The following is an 18,718-nucleotide window of genomic DNA, read 5'->3' as shown; positions in this document are numbered from 1 at the left end:
CTGAAATGCTGCTGCAGAAAAATATTACTTAGACAAATCTTTTTGGTGAGGCCAGCTAAACATCAATCAATGTTTGGGACCCCTCGAGCTTCATGGAGCAGTTTCAGCACAGCAGTTAGCTAAGGCAGTACAATTATTAGTTTATAAGTTTCACTGACACGAATTTGGGTTAATGTGAACTTCCGAAGGGAAGTAAAAAGGTAAATATACACATTTTGTTATTGAATAAAGCCTTAATATGAGCAAGTTGTTTCTAAACACTTTGCTGTAGCTGCTATGCTAGCAGTGACAGCATGCTGTATTTTTGTTTTCTTATTCGTCTGTCTGCATTAACTATGTATTGTGGGTTACTGTATTGGCTGCATGTCGCATTTTCCCTCTGTTTTAAATCTTAAGTTACAGGTTACAATTTTAATTGTGACATACTTCTTACCACAACCCCACCAAATCGACATGCCCAACCTCGTTTAGCTATGGAAGCCCATTTCTGTCTGAAAAGAAAAAATGATCAGAAGTTATGATTAAAATAGAAATAGGTATGAAATTAAGCAGCGTTTATAATAACGCTTTACTAAGTCAGAATTATGAAATAATGAGTTAAACTTCAACACAGTTGAATATATGTAAACATTTTTTGGCATCTCATAAATTTGTCTAAATTTTGACTTAATATCTCAATGTCTCATAAGTTTGACTTAGTATCCCATCACTGTGTCTTAGTTAACATTTTGACCTAGTATTTCTTAATTCAGGTGTATCCCAGTTATTTAATGTTGCACTTTTATAGATTAATTGGCCTTACAAGAACTGGATTTTAAAAAGAAGGAGCAACGGAGTCTCAGCTATTCATACTTCTCGTCTCAAGTATAGGTTAAGCCTGCGTGTCCCTTAATGCATCTTTTACCTGATTTCTGTTTTTATGTGAAAAGTATAAATTTCACTTGTCTTGACTCCGTTCATTTGTAATGTTGTTTGTTGAAGATGGTACTATCTCTGGTTAAGAGTGTGTTCAGTAGAGGAATTGGCTCTGAGGTTTGAGGTTGGAATAAAAACCTGCATAAACGTGACAACACACTTGGCTTCCATGCAAAGACACAATGCATTAGTCTGTACTGTCCATTGCTTTTCTCTTTCCTAACTATGTTTACTCCGGCAGCCATGACTGTAGTAATCGGATTTGAGGGCAGTGCCAATAAGATCGGCATAGGAATCATCAGGGATGGTGAAGTGCTTTCCAACCCTAGACGGACCTACATCACGCCTCCTGGTCAAGGCAAGCCACATTTCTCTAAAGCACTAATATCACCTTCACTCACTGGCGACATATTGAAGCGTAACAGTCTTGCATGTGAGGCTGAGGAAATGTTATTTTACCCATCAGGGTTCATGCCGAGCGACACTGCCAGGCACCACCGTGCTGTCATACTGACTGTCCTCAGGGAGGCGCTGGAGCAAGCAGGGCTGAAGCCTGCAGACATCGACTGTGTGGCATACACCAAAGGTGACACAAGATCCTGGCTTTTCACCTTGATTTTCACCTCCCAGTATTTGCCATAAGATGTCGCTTAAGTTTCTTTTTCTTCTTTCTAACATTACTTCAGAGTTAGTTCAAACATTTATTCATGGTTTGCACATTTGCATCAAACTCACAATTCTAGATAGCATATTATACTATACACATTCTTTAAATTCAACCTTTATATCTTGACCTGAACTTTTAAAAAAATTATGTGAGGTTCAACAATGCTTACCCTCACGACATTAGCTTGTTATGATGTACACAGGATGTAACTTTTATTATTTCGTATCATTTAGTATTTTAAGTGGAGGTTTAATTGATACAGATGCAGTGTAGTAGTCATGTGATTATCCGTAAAACAACTTTTATTTGTCAGTGCCTTTAAGGCGACATCAAGGTGACAGACAGATGCAATGTTCTCTCTCAAACAAAGGTATGATGTCTTTTTATCAGTCCGACAATCTCTCTCTCTGTTCCTTCTCTTTCAGGTCCTGGTATGGGTGCCCCCCTGGTGACGGTGGCTCTGGTGGCTCGTACAGTGGCACAGCTTTGGGGGAAGCCGCTCCTCGGTGTCAACCACTGTATCGGACACATTGAGATGGGCCGACTCATCACAAAAGCCACCAACCCCACGGTGCTTTATGTCAGTGGAGGGAACACACAGGTTGGTTTCTGGATGTAGGCCTCAGTATTTCTTTTGGCACAGAGCTTCTGGACTGCACTTCCTGTTGATCATCTGTCAGTGAAACGGTGTTGACAGAGCGGTAACATACTCGTTTATTTGGTATAAATATAATTGGACTCTTGTCTTCCTGCGCAGGTTATTGCATACTCAGAGCGGCGGTACAGAATATTTGGGGAGACCATCGACATTGCAGTTGGCAACTGTTTGGACAGGTTTGCTCGAGTTCTAAAGGTGTGTGTCATTACGGTCCTCATTAGAGTGATTATTTGCCTTTTACTGAATCAGTGTGTGGGAAAGTTTGTGTGACTGTTTCTCCACTCAGATTTCCAATGACCCCAGTCCAGGCTACAACATCGAGCAGATGGCCAAAAGGTGAGTGAGAGCTTCACTGGACTGTGTTGGAATGTGTCGTGAGCGTAATGTTGGTTTTGACATGACTAATATTTTGATGCTACTTCACTTTGCTAACGTCTGTGCTGTCAGAGGGAGTCAGTATGTGGAGCTGCCCTATACGGTTAAAGGAATGGACGTCTCATTTTCTGGGATTTTATCCTATATTGAGGTGAGTGGACCTGTTTGTCTACAGTAAGTGCTTTCATCCTCTCTGTTATGTGTTGACATGGTGCAGATGCTAATTATGAATTTGCTAAAACTGATCCTGAAGGCTACAGTTTGATGTCTATGACTTCATCACTCTTTTGAGTCATGAACCTAACAGCTCTTTTCTCTTTTTCTTCCATAGGAAGTTTCTCATAAGATGCTCAGCTCTGGTCAGTGTGCAGCAGAGGACCTGTGTTTCTCCCTGCAGGTACCAACACTATCAGTCTATTCATATAGTCCTGCCCTACATGGTGATCTGTGCAGCTCAGCTCGTTAAACAAGCTACATAGAAACTTTTGCAGAAGACATTTTTAGTTTAAAGGATTTGATTTCTGTTAAGATCAGTAGAAACAAACATTGTTCATTTTAGAATAAAGCCTCATTTAAACACAACACTGTTAAGGGCATTATGTCTGGAAAGCCTGTTCTGTTTTGGTCTTGAGATATTTGGTTAAAACTCATAAGCTCAAATCTTGTTATTATGTTATTTTGGCTGACCATCAGTCTAAAATCCAAAGACATTCAGTTTACTGTCATCTATGGGCAAAGAAAAAGGATCGATGGACTATTCAACCGGCTGTTTCAGGTGTGATCATAATGTAATGTTGTCAGTATTGCCCAGCACTGACAGCTCCCTCTTTGCAGGAGACCTTGTTCTCCATGCTGGTGGAGATCACAGAGAGGGCCATGGCTCACTGCGGCTCTCAAGAGGTCCTCATCGTCGGCGGCGTTGGCTGTAAGTACATAAGAGGATGTGTAATGGAAACATCCTATCTAAAATGGAAACACTCTGGCTCATGTTGGTTGGTGTAGTTTTTATCATCCAGTACCCAAATGTCTAGATAATTTGCAATGCATGTATATGCATTTATATTTTACTTTTGGTGAAATGAAATACTCCTGACAATCTGAACTGCTCTTGGTTCTTATTTTTCTTTTCCTCATACATATTTTTCTCCCTTAAGCTTATTGCAATTTCATGTGACTGAAAAGCATCAGAGCCACGATGAACCGATGTTGTTCTGCTGCTTGTTTGTAAATGAACGTCACTGTGCCTGAAATGTGCCTTAAAGGTTCACTCGACCTGTCCTTTGGAGAACGTGACCTCATGTTTCCTCTGCAGGTAACCTACGTCTGCAGGAGATGATGGGGGTGATGTGTAAGGAGAGAGGCGCCAAGCTGTTTGCCACAGATGAACGGTGAACCAGTCGCTCTACACTCACTTTCACTGACATTAAAATGACAAGAGTCTCATGATGGTGTAAATGCTTTTTGAGACTTTTCTAGTTTCACAAGAGTAAAATTCTGTGAGGGAAAAACTTGGTCAGCTTAATTTAAGATATGAATATTTCAGTGTATGCCATGTGTTAGACTGTGCTTGTGTTTTTCTTCCCCTCTCAGGTGATATTATTTTCATTTATTTCACTAAAAGACCTTAAGTAGAGATATTCATGATAATAAGGAGCTTATTGTTGTCAAAGCTATGGTATTGGATGGTTATGTAGTGTGAAAAATACCATAACATACTTTGTAAAGCAGTTAGCAGTAACGTGAAGTGAGTGGTAGTAAATGGGCCGAACAAAAAAAAAGTTCATTCAAACCCTCATTTGATTATGTGAAAAGAGCAAACTGTTGTCCTTCTTCCCCGTCAACTGTCCTCACTGCTGAGTTCCTGAGTCTGTCAGGAACATTGTGTTCCACGTTCAGTCCAGATGACAGTGTTCATTTCGTGCCACAGATTCTGCATAGACAACGGCGCGATGATCGCCCAGGCCGGCTGGGAGATGTTCAGGTCCGGTCAGGTGACGGAGCTGGAGGACTCGTGGATCACACAAAGGTAGATTCACGTTACCGCAAAGCGTTTCCTGTTCCCCGTCATCATCAAAAGTTGGGATCTTGGCCTATAGAGATGTTCCCAGGATGTAGGAATATTGCTTCCTTGCCATGCGTCCATGTTGACGGGAACGTTTTTCCTGTCGTAGGTACAGAACAGATGAGGTGGAGGTGACGTGGAGAGACTGACTGATGGACTGAGCAACATCTTGGTGCTACAGATGCTGCTGCAGCAGGTCTGTCATTATAACTGGTTTAAAACGCCTGAAGACCTCTGAATTTACACTTCAGCTCAGGAAAAATGAAACATTTTGCCTTTCCTGTCCTTTTCTGCTCACCTGCAGTGCAGTTCAAAGCTGCACAAGGAATCCTCACTATTTAGCTGCTGCAACTGCCCGCAGCAGTGACAGGTTTATTCAGATTTTCACATTTTGGAGACGTTTGGTATCTGCTGATGCTTCAAGTGAACTACGGACTCCTACACAACATCTTCTGGTGGAAAGAAAATTCTGACAAGCTAAGCGATTAATGGTGCGAGCAGCTCTGCCTGGCTGAACCACTGCTGATAGTGAGCAACTTTTGTTTTTCTATATTTCCTCATGTAAGCTCTGTTAAGTGCAGTGTTTCTCTGGCACTATGGATTTCGGACAAAGAGTTAATGTTAATATTCAGATACAAACCGTGTATTGGTGTCAGTTAAGAGAACCACGTGAATTGAACTGAAAATAAACAGGACTAAGGTGGAACTTGTAGAGTTTATTCATTTTTATTAAGCAATACTGTTCACTTACATTCCTCCTCTTTCTCCAGTGTAAATTTTTTTTATTCAATAAATTTTCTTTTCAAAAATCAACATACTGAACATGGTGAGATCCCTTATGGATTCATGAGTAACATTCAACCGATTAGGGAACCGAATAAAACAAAAAAAAAAGGGAACACAGCATTAAGATCTGACAGGGGTAAAGGGTGAACTCTACTGTGCCATTGACTACACCCCTCTGTAAACTGAAGACACAGATACACAAGTCCTCTGCATACATTTACCATAAAACTCAAGCAGGAACAAGACAGACACTCTTCTGTTTGTAATGGAGACGGGGGGAAATGAATCACTCTGATGAGGGTTTCTCGCACACAAAGATTGGACACAAGATTTTTTTTAACAAAGTGCTCGATTGACCTCATCGATGAAGCAATGGCCTCATGACTCAGAGAGCAACAGCACTTCTGAGGCTGAAAGGTATACTATGCAGGAATTTGTTGTTAGTAAAGAACATCAACTTGGCCCCTCTTTGACTCAACAGCACCATAAGCGCACTGCTTGTACGTACACTGCAAGCTACAATTGAAGGAAGGTAACATTTGCTGCCATCTCGGGACCAATCGTCCGACAACAGTTTAGCCTCTGGAGGCCACGACCAGTGTTTCGGGCGGGGGTTCTGGGGTAGCCAGCGGGTATCCGATCAAATATCAGGGCCAGGACTTCCTTTTTCGCGAGCCGGTCATTGTTTACAGGCCGATAAGCACAGATAACCTCATATGAATGCAGATACATTTTATAAAAAGCTTAATTGTCATCAGACGGAAGCCAATGGGTGCTAAGATTGCATTTCAGCCAATACAGTCCAGTCTTTGCTGTCCATATGTGCAGTTCACCTGAATGCAACCAAAGTCCACTCAAACAGGATTGGTCAATGCTATCAAAATCTTGTCCCTATCTTGGCACCTTCCAGTGCAACAGAAAACAGGCCTCATCCTCTCCTTCAGTGCTCTCCAGCAGGTGAAAGCCAACCCCAGCGTCACTCTCGTCTTGGAATGAGCTTTGGCCACAGCTTTCTCCATGCTACATGTGTTTGGCTCTGTATCTGCCATTTTCTTAGCTTCCTCTCAGATGGGTGCTACTTGTGGTCTGGCACCTGGTTCCTACCTTTTTTATAAAGTCCTGACCACACTGCCCAAAACTTGCAGCCCGGAAACGTCTTGAACACAACAAAATCACAAGATGCAGAGAGAGGGAAGCGTCTCTGCAGATAAACAGAGTGGTACACATTTCAGTTTTCAGTGGTGGCTGACAGGGATTACTTTTGGATGAGTCTACACTTTTAAGGAAAATCCTGCGTAGTACACCCTTAAGGTCAACATGGCAGCTTTCACCTCCGGCTCCACAAGCCCAGGAGCCACTGAGGCGTCGGCCTCTTAAAGCACCTTCTTAACAGGCAGCGGTGTGAGCCAATGAACCACAGGCTGCCTGTTGAGTCATTCTGCTTGTGTTCTCTGTGTCAGCAATGATTGATCCTAATTTACAGAGGACACAAAAAGGTTGATAAAACCGCAGCTTTCGGGGGGGGGGGGGGGGTTAAATTACAGTCCATCAGAGATTGTTTAAAAAAAAAATGGGGGGGGGAAAGACCAGCTCTACACATACAAGCTAAAAATGGTCATGAGAGACAATGAAAACAGGTCTGATTAATTAAGGCAGGCTTTCTGTAAGGCGTTAAAAAAGTCCATTGCTGTAAGATCTCAAAGGAGTTAGTCCAAAGTGTCTCAGTGTGGCTTTGCGTGAAGACATCATCCTGAGTGCAGTGTGTGAACGGGACTCAAAAATGTGTCCATCTTTACGTGTTTTAATGTGCATGTAGGTGTGTGTTGTGTATGTGTTTACATATGCTTTGGGCTTCTCACACTGCTAGGCTGGATGCTCCTGGGTGTCTTTATACCAAACAACCTTTTTTGGAACTGCAAAAAAAGGAAGAGAACAAAACAATGTCAAACACACATAACAATCAAATTTTTCAACTTTGTTCCAGCTGACCACTGTCCAATAAATGGCTACAAACTAGTGGAACTCCTGATTGGCTACATTTACTATCCACTGGAGAACTGCAGGGTTTCATTTTATGTGAATATATTTTCTGATATGGTGGGTAACTTGCTATAATTAGATATAATATAAGTAACCAAACAGTGAGGACTCTCTCAACTCAATTTTCAAGGAACACAGGTCTACAGTACACAATGCACTGACTAACAATTAGTTAGTACTTTTCAAAATAGATAACCACAAAATATTGTCATAACATGTTGTTAACACTGAGCTGAAGCCTGTTTCACTACATTTCAAATGCCAGTGTTTTTTCATAAGCAGTGGCTTGACAGGTTTACTCTTGGAGTCAACCTACCTTTTTTCTGTTTGTTACAGATAGCATTCCATTCTGAGGAGAGAGAAAACAGACACGCCGTTAGAGGTAATGCGCTGACCATTTTACAAAAAGTGAAAATCTGGCAGGGCACCGTCTTCAAAGTTCCTCATAGTCCTCACCTCTACTGTGATAGTTCAAAGCCTCCACTAGATGGCGACAACTAAGCAGCAGCTTCCCGTTGCTCTCGTCCACCTCTGGGCGTGTGATGGGGGTGACGGAGGTAGCGACTGGAATAGGCGTTTCTTCGGGAGACTGGACTGTGAGAACTGCCTCCAGCTGTAGGTCTGCTGGCTGTTCAGCATCTGTGGGCTGAGGGGGGAGGGTGTTGGCAGTGGGGCGGGTGCTAGAGCCCTCTGTGACAGGCCTCGCCTCACTGATGAAACTGAGACCCCACTGGTTCTGTAGCAGCACGCCGATGGCAGGGCGGTCCTCCTCCAGCGCTCCACTTGCTGCTCCCGCCTTCACCTTGGAGGCGTAGCTGACGGCGGGCTGCAGCTTGGCGGGGCTGTCCTGCACTGGGAAGGCAGGTGGGGGTTTGAGCAGTGACAGACTGTCCTCCACCCACCTCTCCTTTTGGTTTACCTTTTGTGGCCGCTCGCTTACTCGGCTGACCCCCTTCTGACTTTCCCTGCGGAGGCTGCGGCCTTTGTGCTGCTTGCGTTCTTTTTCCCTGCGGAAGCTGAAGGCGTGCGTGTGACCGGGTCCGATCAGGTCGCCTTCGGGTGAAAGCTGTCGGGGCTGTTGGTCACCTCCAGAGATGCAGCCTCCACCCCCACCACCTCCACAGTTGCCCGAGCCAGGAGACAGGCGGCGGTTGCGAATGTGTGGCTCAGAGTTGGCGGCTGAAACGAGGACTGCTGGGTCACACAGGGTATCGGACTCACACACAGTGTTGCTGGCTTCCCATGTACCTGAAAGAGACGTGTTGACATGTCGCTCAAATATCTGCTGTTGTCAAATGCTATTTCAATGTTTTCGTATCTAGATCACACATGAAACAGAATATTAACACCTGGGCTAACCCTTCAAAAATCCTGTTTAACTGGAAAAATCACATCACTGTCCTGCTCTGATTTAATAACAATCTTGAGTTATGAAATTGTTATCATACCATGGACATTCACTTTTCTATAATACTGAATTCTAAAACATTAGTGTTAAAAAAATGTTTTTAGTGTCTATCAAGTGTCATGTCTGTCAGAACATAAAATTAGATTAAAATAAATTGTTGATTGAAAAACCAAAAAGCTTTGTTCTCATTCCTTTAAGGGTCATTAAAATCAGTAATAAAATGTTATTTTGATACTTTCTGAGACTGTTATTGGACTGTGAAAATTTCGTTTTGCTGCAACACTTGTTCTACAGGTGCCTCACATGCTTCACTTGGCACTGGCAGGGGTTTCCCTGCCACCAACAAAGGTGGGCCGCCTTTAGCCGCCACCTTCGTTGAAAAATCAGGCAAAAAAACATAAAGAATTTTGTAACACCAAAACTATGGTGCTTTTTATCAGGCAAGACAAGGTAAGCGACAAATTTTTCGTGAGGTTTGTGAAGAAAGCTAGTTTACTAAGTTACAGGCGGAAATAGGACTGGATTTTGAACATCTTTTAAGTGCTCACAAGAACTTGACAGATCAATTTAGAAAGCAGAAATGCCCTGCAGTGAAGTTAGTTCTGAAGGTGAACATACGACATTCACTCTGGATCCAGTGGCAGCGTACTCAGCTCAACCCAGTGTTGCCAATAAGAGGACGGTGAGCTCACCTCTTAGCCGTGGGGGTTTCACTCAGGAATCATGATAGAATTACCATTTGAATGACACAAAATCAAAGTTACTTTCAATAGCTGCTGACTTTGCCATATTTACATAAATTCTGCTATAAACAATGCTTATAGCACACCTGTTTTGTAAATGTGTAATACATTTATTTTACATAAATATTCAAACAGAAAATAGTTGCAGTTTTTTCAATAGCCTCCATGCCATGTGAGCCAGTGACTCCAATTGTATTACCACACTGGACAAACAGGACACACCTCTTTTTATAGAAACTTCAAATTTTTTCAGTAGCTTTCTTATCATGTGGCCCACCGGTTGCTATCTTTTCACTGGGCACACTGAAAAGCTCTTTTCCCTCATTATTCTTCTTATCTTCACTTTTGTCCTTGTCTGTCCCTTCTCTTTGTCTACTCTCAAGCTGTTACGCAAAAAGTGAAAACGTGTTTTTCTTAATTTAAGCACACGCAGTCTAAAAGGTGTGCGTGCACACCCACACCTGTGTACGCCGTCCATGCCACGCACGTTCTCCAGCCTTTGACTCCTTTGTCTCAAAAAATTCCAGGAAAAACCCTGATTGGTTCATAAAGGATCTCTGTACTTGGCTGTTTCATATCAGCAAACATCAGGGGTGGGTGACACAATTTCATCTGACTTCACTGTGCCAGTTGAGTTTAGGCAGAATAACAGTTGCCTGTATTGCTGTTTATTTGCCAAGTTGTGCAGAACAGAACAAGATGACTTGATGCTAAATTAAGAGAAGGGAACAGTTGGAGCAAAGCATCTCTGTTCTCATCTCTGTCGAAAAATGAAGAAAAGGAACGCAGAAATTGTCCAGTGAGTCGACTGTTGTGATGCTGAAATAATTGCTAGACTAATTAATTACTCAACTGACAGACAAATGCAACCATTTTGATAAGCCACTTCCCCAATAACAACCTAATCTGTGAACTCATTTATCAAGCAAAAAGGCCAAACGATGTTTAGTTGTGGCTTCTCAAACACTGTAAATTGAAGATGTTTGGAGACTAAATAGGAGACAGGAAAGCTTCACCTTAGGCTCCCAATTTAGGAATTTCTCACTGTTTGACATTTCCTTCACAAACAACAGAAACTTGTGTTCTTATATTTAGTTTGCATTCATGTTTAGTGAAAAAGTATTATTACGGGAATAACTCAGTATGTCATACTGACTGACAGCTTTCAATACCTCTCACTACACATCTCACTCTTACTGGCCGTGTATTAATGTTATACAACAACCTGTGTCATTCAGTCACAGTTGATGCCTCATCGTCACAAAAGAATGGTTGGTTGACCAAGTAGTATTAGTAGTGAACTTATATTAGTTGTAGTTGAGCCATTTTTGCCCACATGGCACGCGTCTGATGGACCTGGATATTACTGTTCATTGTCTTTACAAGGCATGTCTACTGGAAATACTTCATCGGTGACAATAAGGATGAAACTCACAACAGGTGCTTTGTAGGCCCGAGTTACAGAACTTGACTACTCACAGGTTGGGATGAAACGCTCCATATGATTGAGAAGAAATGAATATACCCGGCCTGAACGGCGAGTCCGCTCCTAAGCGCCACATTTAAAAAAAACTGTTCTCCAATGCAGGGAGTCCGTGTCAAGCACCATGACGAAAATTTCTGACTCTACATACTCAGGCTATAAAGAGCAATTTGGCTGCTTTACTGGCGTCTCTTTGAATATAACAACACGTTATGATTCATGTATGCGGTGCTGGCAGCTAACAAGACAGCAGAAAAGCTACGAGCCAGCACCGGTGCTAGCAAACTTTAATTAGCAGCGTCATGGTGCGGCGAATTAAACTCGACGGTTTTATCCATCTGCCGTTACGACATGCCCAATATAGTTGAACAATGTCTCAAAAACAAAAACTGTCGTAGAGGTAATTGTATATTTTTTGACCATGTCACGAAATTAAGAGCTAAGTAGCACGTTAGCCGAAGTCAAAGTTTCGTAACCCCCATTCAAAGCGGCGAGCAGGATGCTATCGATACCGCTAGCACAGTTGCTAACACCGTCGGCAAGACAACAAAATAACACCTATGAAAGTGAAGAATTTAGGCCAGCTGAGTCAAAAAGTTGTACAAACTTACCTGTTTTGATATGCATGTCTTTTCGTTCAAAGTGTCGAGGAAGCTAAACCGTTTAGTAACTTTTGTTTACAACGTTAAGATAACGACGGCTCGCTGGATGAGTCTTATGCTGCCACCCGGAAGCGACACGAGAATGTGGGTGGAACAGGAAGTCCCTGTAGATAAGGGGTCCGGCGGGAAACTTTGAGGGAATTTATGTTATTCAACCATTAGTGCAGCGCTAACCACGTGGTTAGAGTGATCTAGCGGGGTGAAATTATTGTTTTGCTTTGAAAGGCAGATTTCTTATGAAAAGCCAATTACTGGTTTTGAAAAAAACACGACAACTACAGCCACATTTTATTGTTACCCTTGATGTGTGTAAACCAATTTCACAACCATCCAGACATTCAAACGCTATGTAAAGGGCAAAATGGAGACAAATTAGTTCAGCGATCAGCATTCAGATACTGTACAGCAAATACTGTACCTGTTCTGACAAACAGATGGGACAGCCTCATTAATGGGCTTACATAAAAAGTTATGTAATAATAACAAATGCAACAAAATAAAATTGGGTATGCTTGTTTGGGAAAGTAGAGCTCCACTGAAGTAAAAAACAATGTGTTTTCCTTTGGAATTAAATGAAGTGGTTCCATGCCTGTGTGTCAGGACCCCAGGGGGGTGAGATACTGAACAGAATAGGCACAATGGCACATAGAGGTTAGAAATATTATCATATTAAAAGTAATAAGAGGTCAAATTATATGTTGGGAAATATCAGTCAAACTGCTCAGTACATGCAGTTTCCTTGTTCCACGGCTAAAAAGTTGTGGAAACGGGCCAAATTCATAAACAGTTTGTGCTTCTATGGCTGACCCCTGATTAGATCATGTAATTTGATAATACAAAAGATCAGACCAGTCATCGTGGAGCCATGGAGACCATATCATGTTCTATCAGTCCTGAGTGGATTACACGCATCCTGCTCTTATACACATTCCTCTCATTGTTTCCCTGAATGTAAGGTCCCACATGACAACCTTTAATCAGGTTACAGAGACCTGTAATCAGTCACACAGTGGCAAGGACGCAGGCAGAGCTTGACCATCTAATGACTGCTGTTGTAAAATCAGCATGACAAGTTATCCGACAGATTAATGAACCATTAACAATCCCACGAAAAGATATAATAAAAGCCCACCTTGGGTATGTGAGCAGTCCTCCTCCAGCGCCACAGGTTGATCAGTGGCACCATCTTTAACATCTTTGGCCTTCTCTTGCTCTTTCGCACGTCTTTGTGACCCCTCTCTGCTGTTCCTCTTCTGCATTTTATTCACCGACCTTTTCATAGCTTTGTGTCTGATCATTAGTATTTTGCTTTCCCTGTTTGCCTTTACCCGGTTCAGATTTCTCTTTCCTTGCTCTTTCTCTAAGCCGGAGGCTTCCCTCTCTGCCTCGGCTCCTCCGCGCTCTTCACTTCCATGAATCTTCATTTCCTTTGGTTCCTCTGTGGACAGCTTGGCCTCCTTTCTGGACCTGGAGCTCCCTGGAGCTCCCACTGTCCTTTCTTCTCTGCTCTGTCTTGCTCTTTGACTTTGCTTGGCTTTATCACTTTTCCCACAGTCTCCTCTCTTGCCGCTACCTCCTCTTTTTGATCATTTACCTTTTGAAAAGTCCTCACTTTGACTGGAAAAGTAACATCTCTGGCTTCTCCTCTATTGCTTTTTTAAACATTTTAAACAGATTGATTTTCAGTGGCATATTCCTTTTGTCAAACTAAAATCTAAATTTAAATCCTTCATACACGTCCCCTTAACCTGCCTGGGTGATTTTGCACCACACAGAACTAATCTAACTTAGAGACAGACCATAATGACACAAGTCAACAGGCCATGCTGTTATCAGACTCCCTCCAATGCCTCTCGGCTCTGTGGTTAATGTCCTCCACCTTTCACTGCCCTATGCTGGGTTTGCATCTGTAAAAGGGAGGCTGGTTCTGTCCCTCCTCCTGGGGTCGAACCCCCCTCAGGTCAAAAATTTAATCTGAGGTGTCCTGAGACAATTATAAGGAAAGTTGACAAGTTACAGACATATTTTCCGGTGAATTAACGGATCATTTTCATAATGCTTCATTTTCACAAGCCAAAATGGTTGGGAACCTCTGACCAAGAGCACTTCATCACTCTGGTTGTAGAAAAATACCAAAAACATTCTGATGTTCACTAAATAGAGAAAAATTATTGTTGATTAAAGAGTTTTCTTATTTTAGTTTTTTTATTTTTAAAGACAAAGCAAAAAACATCATCTTCTAATAAGTCCCTCATTCGCTGTCAGCTCAAATGAATGATTCCACAACGACACCCTTGTCCACGTGTGTGCGCATGTGTCTTTTCAGCCTTGTCGAGGTAGAGAAGCTCTTCTTACAGAACAGGCAGCTGTGCGGCTTCTCTCCGGTGTGCGTCCGGACGTGCATGTTGAGGTCGGAGGAGCACCTGAACCTCCTCTCGCAGTAGGAGCAGGGATAAGGCCGTTCTCCCGTGTGGATCCGTTTGTGGAGGAGGAGCTCGCCCGACGTGAGGAAGGTCTTCCCGCACTGGGAGCACTGGTGGGGCCGCTCCCCTGTGTGAGTCAGGTTATGCCGGACGAGCGAGGTCGACTTGGCGAACCTCTTCCCGCACCGGGTGCATGCAAATGGACGCTCTCCTGTGTGTGTATTGAGGTGCTCGCTCTGAGCTCGCTTGGTTTTAAAGCTCTTGGGGCACTGTGGACAGCTGAACGGCCTGAAGTTACTGTGGCTGCGCTGATGCCTCACCAGCTCTCCGTGTGTGAGGAACGTCTTCTCGCAGGTGGTGCAGAGGTACGGCCTCTCGCCTGTGTGGATTCGTACGTGGCGTGTGAGGCTGGCCAGCTGGGTGAAGCTCTTCTCACAGTAGGAGCACTGGAAGGGCCGCTGGCCGTTGTGGGTCAGCAGGTGCCTGTTAAGGATCTGGAGCTGCGTGAAGCTCTTCCCACACTCAGTGCAGGGGTACGGACGCTCCCTGGTGTGGATCTGCCGGTGCTTATTTAGAAGCCACACGTGCGTGAATTTTTTCCCACATTCGCATGCAAATGGCCGCTCACCGGTGTGTTTCATCTGGTGTCTCTTGAGGTCCGACGCTCGGCTGTAAATCTTGTCACACAGGGAGCATTTGTACTGACGCCTCGCCACATGCCTCTGCCTGTGCCTCAGCCGCTCAAGGATGCTACCGAAGCTCTCGCTACATTTCTGGCATTTGTACTGACCGCCCCCTTTCTCTGATGTCTCCTCTGCTACCACAACCTCCGTCGTCAGATCGAGGGGGGGGTTGCAAGCCTGGCCGCAGGCGGTCCGTTCGTAATGCAGCTTGAGCAGCCCCATCTGTGTGAACCGCTTGCCACACTGGGAGCACAGGAAGGGTCGCTCTCCGGTGTGAATGCGCTGATGCCTGGTCAGATCCCAGGAGTTCTTGAAGCCCTTCTTACACTCCTCACAGGTGTAAGGGCGCTCACCCGTGTGCGTCCGCTGGTGACGGGTCACGTCTGAAGCGCGTGTGAAAGTTTTGCCACACTCCTGGCACATGTGAGGGTCGGGCCTGTCGTGGATGGGGAAAGGCTTTGGGAACTCAGGACGCTGGACCTTCTTCCTGGGAGCCTCAGCCGTCTCTGCCGCCTTCTGCAGTTTGCTGTACTGCTCAGGGTGACTGTGCTCGATGTGCTGCAGCAGGTAGGACTCCTGCATGTGGAAGAACGGACACTCAGGGCAGGCAAAGACCTGGGTGGACATCTCCACAGTGGTGCCTGTGAAAAACACAGAAAAGATAAGTAGCCGTTCTATGTTTCCCTCAGATATGGGCAACTGTTTGTTGTGCAGCAGCAGGAAAAGTTAACATTGCTGGGTTCATTGCTGGTTAAAAATATCTGATACTGATGGGAATCCTCAGAATCCACCGGGCCTTCCTCACAGCAGTGAGGCGATGAGGTTCAGCAGAATGTGCATTCTGAACATCTGACTTTAGCTCACCGTGAAACTGTCCCATCTGTCAATATGAGAACACACACAGGGAACATTTCCTGTCGAGGCTGTTTACATTAAATGACAGAGGTGTTTGATAGACACTACAGGGGCCACACTGCTGGAAAACAGCGGTGAGTGAGACGCACCAGTTCAGTCAGACAATGGAAAGCAGCTTGACATGTTGATATTTTAGCTTTAATCCTTTAACTAAATATCTATACAGAAAACTTTCATTAAAATCCAACAATATTTGACTTTCCTCTGATCTGAAGAGAAAAACACCTTTAAAAGTCTTCTTATGTTGCCTGACATGTAGCAAAGTTTATGCTCGTGTGCCTTCTACAACTTCATTTTACCCAGTATGTGTCCGGTTTCTTAACTGGTCTAATGTGGGCCTGATTAACATGGATCAGAGAAAGGGGCTGAAGTCATGGCCGATGCATTTTGTTTACCTTGCGTTCCAAGGTGCTCGAGGCATTTATGGTGTTGCAGGAGAGACCTCAGGTCGTCAGGACTGGAGAGGGCTTGCAAGCAGTCCCTCAGCACAGAGGGGGCAGAGGTCAGCCATGAAACAGTCTGTTTATGGACAAAAGCGAACATGTGAGAAAGAACAAGGTGCTTCCTGCCCAAAGTGATCACACTGTCACATAACATAACATTTCATCCACTGCGACTCTTACTTATAATACAGTGACCACTGATGCTATTCCTAAAAAGTACAAATACCTAAATTCCTTCTAACCATGTTTCAAGTAGCAGCTGCTGAAGTGGGATGACATCTCCTACCTGACTGAGGTCTGGTACTGGCAGGAGTTTCTCCAGTTTAGAAAGAAACTCCCACACAAGGAGCTGCATGTCGGTGTCGTAGTTAAGACCATATTCTGTTGGGAAAACCTCCTGAGAAGTACGAAGGGAGCAGTTACTCAAAAGTCCAACTGTGGACTGGACAAAAAACGACAACTAATGCACAAAAAGGCTGTTCGGAATGACAGGTGGGTTGTATGATGCTGCCTTGCCTGGTAGAAATGCTCCCTCTGTGCTGGGTCTTTCAGCAGTGTCTGGATGAGCTCCACAAAAATGGCCTCCTCTGCATCCACCTCTGCATCTCCACTCTGAAAGACACCATCGCTGTTACTGACACCATCTACAAACAGAAGCGCGCAAGTGCTCCATCTTACCAGTAATTACAAAGGGGCGAGCCAGCTGACACGTCGTCACCTGAGTTTGGAGGGGGGAGGATTGTAGGTAAATGTGAAAACACCACTTACTCCTGAGTATCCTGGTGGGCGGATCCGTTCCAGGTGAGGCTGTATACACAACGTGTTGGCTGTTTCCTCATTTCTGCACAACTCAAGAAGAATCTGAAGAGAAAGACGTGGAGAGAAGAGAGAGGGGTGCCTTTAGCTAAACACTGACTCCATGAAGCATTATTGTACAAACATTTAACACGTTGTGTAACTTGATCTCACATGAAACCCTCTGACTCACTTTCGCCCTCAGTCGAAGGAGCAGCTTGCCTCTCTGCTTTGGACTGAGCAGGTCTGGAACTGTCGCCGTCACCAGCGTCACAAACTCGTCCAGCTTTTCATACTCCAGGACCTCTCTCCGCTGAGCCACCTGCCACATCGCTGCAGAGAGCAGCCGCAGAGGAGGGATCAGCAGCCTCAGCGAACACAGCGGCAGGAATATATCTGCAAAAACAAATGGCCTCGTTACACGCTTACTGTCTTTGCAAGGAAGCAAAAACATGCAAGTGGTCGAACATGTGTGCACATTTTCTTTTAAATTAAATATTTACTTGTATGCAGGGTCTGATGTGACTTTAATAACACTTTAGTTTAAATCTGTCTTAAAAATTAAAGGGGGCTAAAAGTGAGTAATGAACAAGTCTTTGGGGAACCTCCTGCATCAGGACCTAAACAGTGCATGGACTGGAAACAACAGTTAAAAACAAGCAAATTACATAACAAACAGCACAGATAAGTTGTTAGCTGATAGCTCTTGTTATACTGAAGATGCTAAAGCTAATGCAGGTTCACAGCACAGTTCTCAGACATGTATAATCTTAGGATAAACCCTTGAGATGAATCATCTCGTTTTCAAGTAGGTGCCAAAACAATGTTGCCAAAATATCTTTGGTGTATCTTTGAATTTACTACAAGTGTTGAAAACTGTCTTGAGGATAAACACCAGCTCTGTTCGCAGCAATTCTTTGGAGTTAACCTCCTTATGTTTTCTAGCCCCTCACATTTATTAGTTTTTACCTACTTTGCCAACTCTATATCTTACTGTCTCAACACTGTACAAGTCATACATAATGTACTGCATCAAGAAATTTCTCTCACACATCATGAACCAACAACAGAACAACTATTTTATCAATTTTCTCATTTATCACTTGCATACTTTAGAAACAAAACTTAGCTTATTTAGCTATTGTACATAGGCATGCAGTAGGAAATTGATCTTACAAGAGACGGGTATACAGCTCGTCCCATTTATTAAGTAAACTTAATCCTTCCATTTACTCAAGAACAATGCGTAAGTTCTTACATACAGCCAGTGTTGCCGTAATAAAATATTTTGCTGTGTTCATATAAGGTAAGTTAGCTACAATCACTGCGGTTAGCTTCGGGCTACGAGCTAACGACATTATGCAAGTGAGCTAACGTTAGCTGGTTCGCTGTTAGCTGCGATAAGATAATTAAACACTGCAATAAAACGGACCCGTGTTTTCCACTGGATGAGAACTTCCGGTCGTTTCCATGATTTAGACAACGTCAAGTCAATTTTAACTCACTAAAACGACCATAATGTTGTAAGCTATTTGTTGTTAGCGCCTCCAAAGCGGAAACACGTGTAGCGTGTTGTTTCAAAATAAAAGCTTTTATTATACAGAAGGCAAAGAGGTATTGCTTGGTCAGTCGGGAAATGCAAACATTTTTTATTTTTTTA

General features: G+C 43.6%; 3 protein-coding genes across 5 annotated transcripts; 1 reads left to right on the top strand and 2 right to left on the bottom strand.

Moving 5' to 3' along the window:
* Nucleotides 1–77: 77 nt before the first annotated feature.
* On the top strand, nucleotides 78–5,490 carry LOC121625888 (O-sialoglycoprotein endopeptidase). Of its 2 annotated transcripts, XM_041964205.1 has the most exons (13): nucleotides 78–200; nucleotides 1,157–1,273; nucleotides 1,382–1,501; nucleotides 2,008–2,183; nucleotides 2,340–2,435; nucleotides 2,527–2,576; nucleotides 2,688–2,766; nucleotides 2,947–3,012; nucleotides 3,450–3,540; nucleotides 3,928–4,003; nucleotides 4,543–4,641; nucleotides 4,787–4,873; nucleotides 4,982–5,490. In XM_041964205.1, exons 2-12 carry the CDS (start codon nucleotides 1,159–1,161, stop codon nucleotides 4,824–4,826), a joined length of 1,008 nt encoding a protein of 335 aa, XP_041820139.1. In that variant the 5' UTR covers nucleotides 78–200; nucleotides 1,157–1,158; the 3' UTR covers nucleotides 4,827–4,873; nucleotides 4,982–5,490. The 2 variants fall into 2 exon arrangements, with proteins under 2 accessions (XP_041820139.1, XP_041820137.1); XM_041964203.1 differs by having other exon boundaries at nucleotides 4,787–5,490.
* On the bottom strand, nucleotides 5,381–11,878 carry si:ch211-214j24.10 (uncharacterized protein LOC558894 homolog). The gene is made up of 4 exons (XM_041964206.1): nucleotides 11,749–11,878; nucleotides 7,960–8,751; nucleotides 7,820–7,852; nucleotides 5,381–7,376 (listed from the first exon to the last, which is right to left on the bottom strand). Exons 1-4 carry the CDS (start codon nucleotides 11,762–11,764, stop codon nucleotides 7,327–7,329), a joined length of 891 nt encoding a protein of 296 aa, XP_041820140.1. The 5' UTR covers nucleotides 11,765–11,878; the 3' UTR covers nucleotides 5,381–7,326.
* Nucleotides 11,879–14,051: 2,173 nt separating this feature from the next.
* LOC121625916 (zinc finger protein 2 homolog) lies at nucleotides 14,052–18,614 on the bottom strand. Of its 2 annotated transcripts, none has more exons than XM_041964236.1 (7): nucleotides 18,491–18,614; nucleotides 17,252–17,454; nucleotides 17,032–17,124; nucleotides 16,780–16,875; nucleotides 16,550–16,660; nucleotides 16,216–16,339; nucleotides 14,052–15,546 (listed from the first exon to the last, which is right to left on the bottom strand). In XM_041964236.1, exons 1-7 carry the CDS (start codon nucleotides 18,528–18,530, stop codon nucleotides 14,066–14,068), a joined length of 2,148 nt encoding a protein of 715 aa, XP_041820170.1. In that variant the 5' UTR covers nucleotides 18,531–18,614; the 3' UTR covers nucleotides 14,052–14,065. The 2 variants fall into 2 exon arrangements, with proteins under 2 accessions (XP_041820170.1, XP_041820171.1); XM_041964237.1 differs by lacking the exon at nucleotides 18,491–18,614 and adding an exon at nucleotides 18,235–18,343.
* Between the last annotated feature and the right edge of the window lie 104 nt (nucleotides 18,615–18,718).

The sequence above is a fragment of the Chelmon rostratus genome, chromosome 22 (assembly GCF_017976325.1).
Source record: "Chelmon rostratus isolate fCheRos1 chromosome 22, fCheRos1.pri, whole genome shotgun sequence".
NCBI lineage: Eukaryota > Metazoa > Chordata > Actinopteri > Chaetodontiformes > Chaetodontidae > Chelmon > Chelmon rostratus.
The sequence above is the reverse complement of the archived record's forward strand: the minus strand, read 5'-3'. Positions and strand labels throughout refer to the sequence as shown.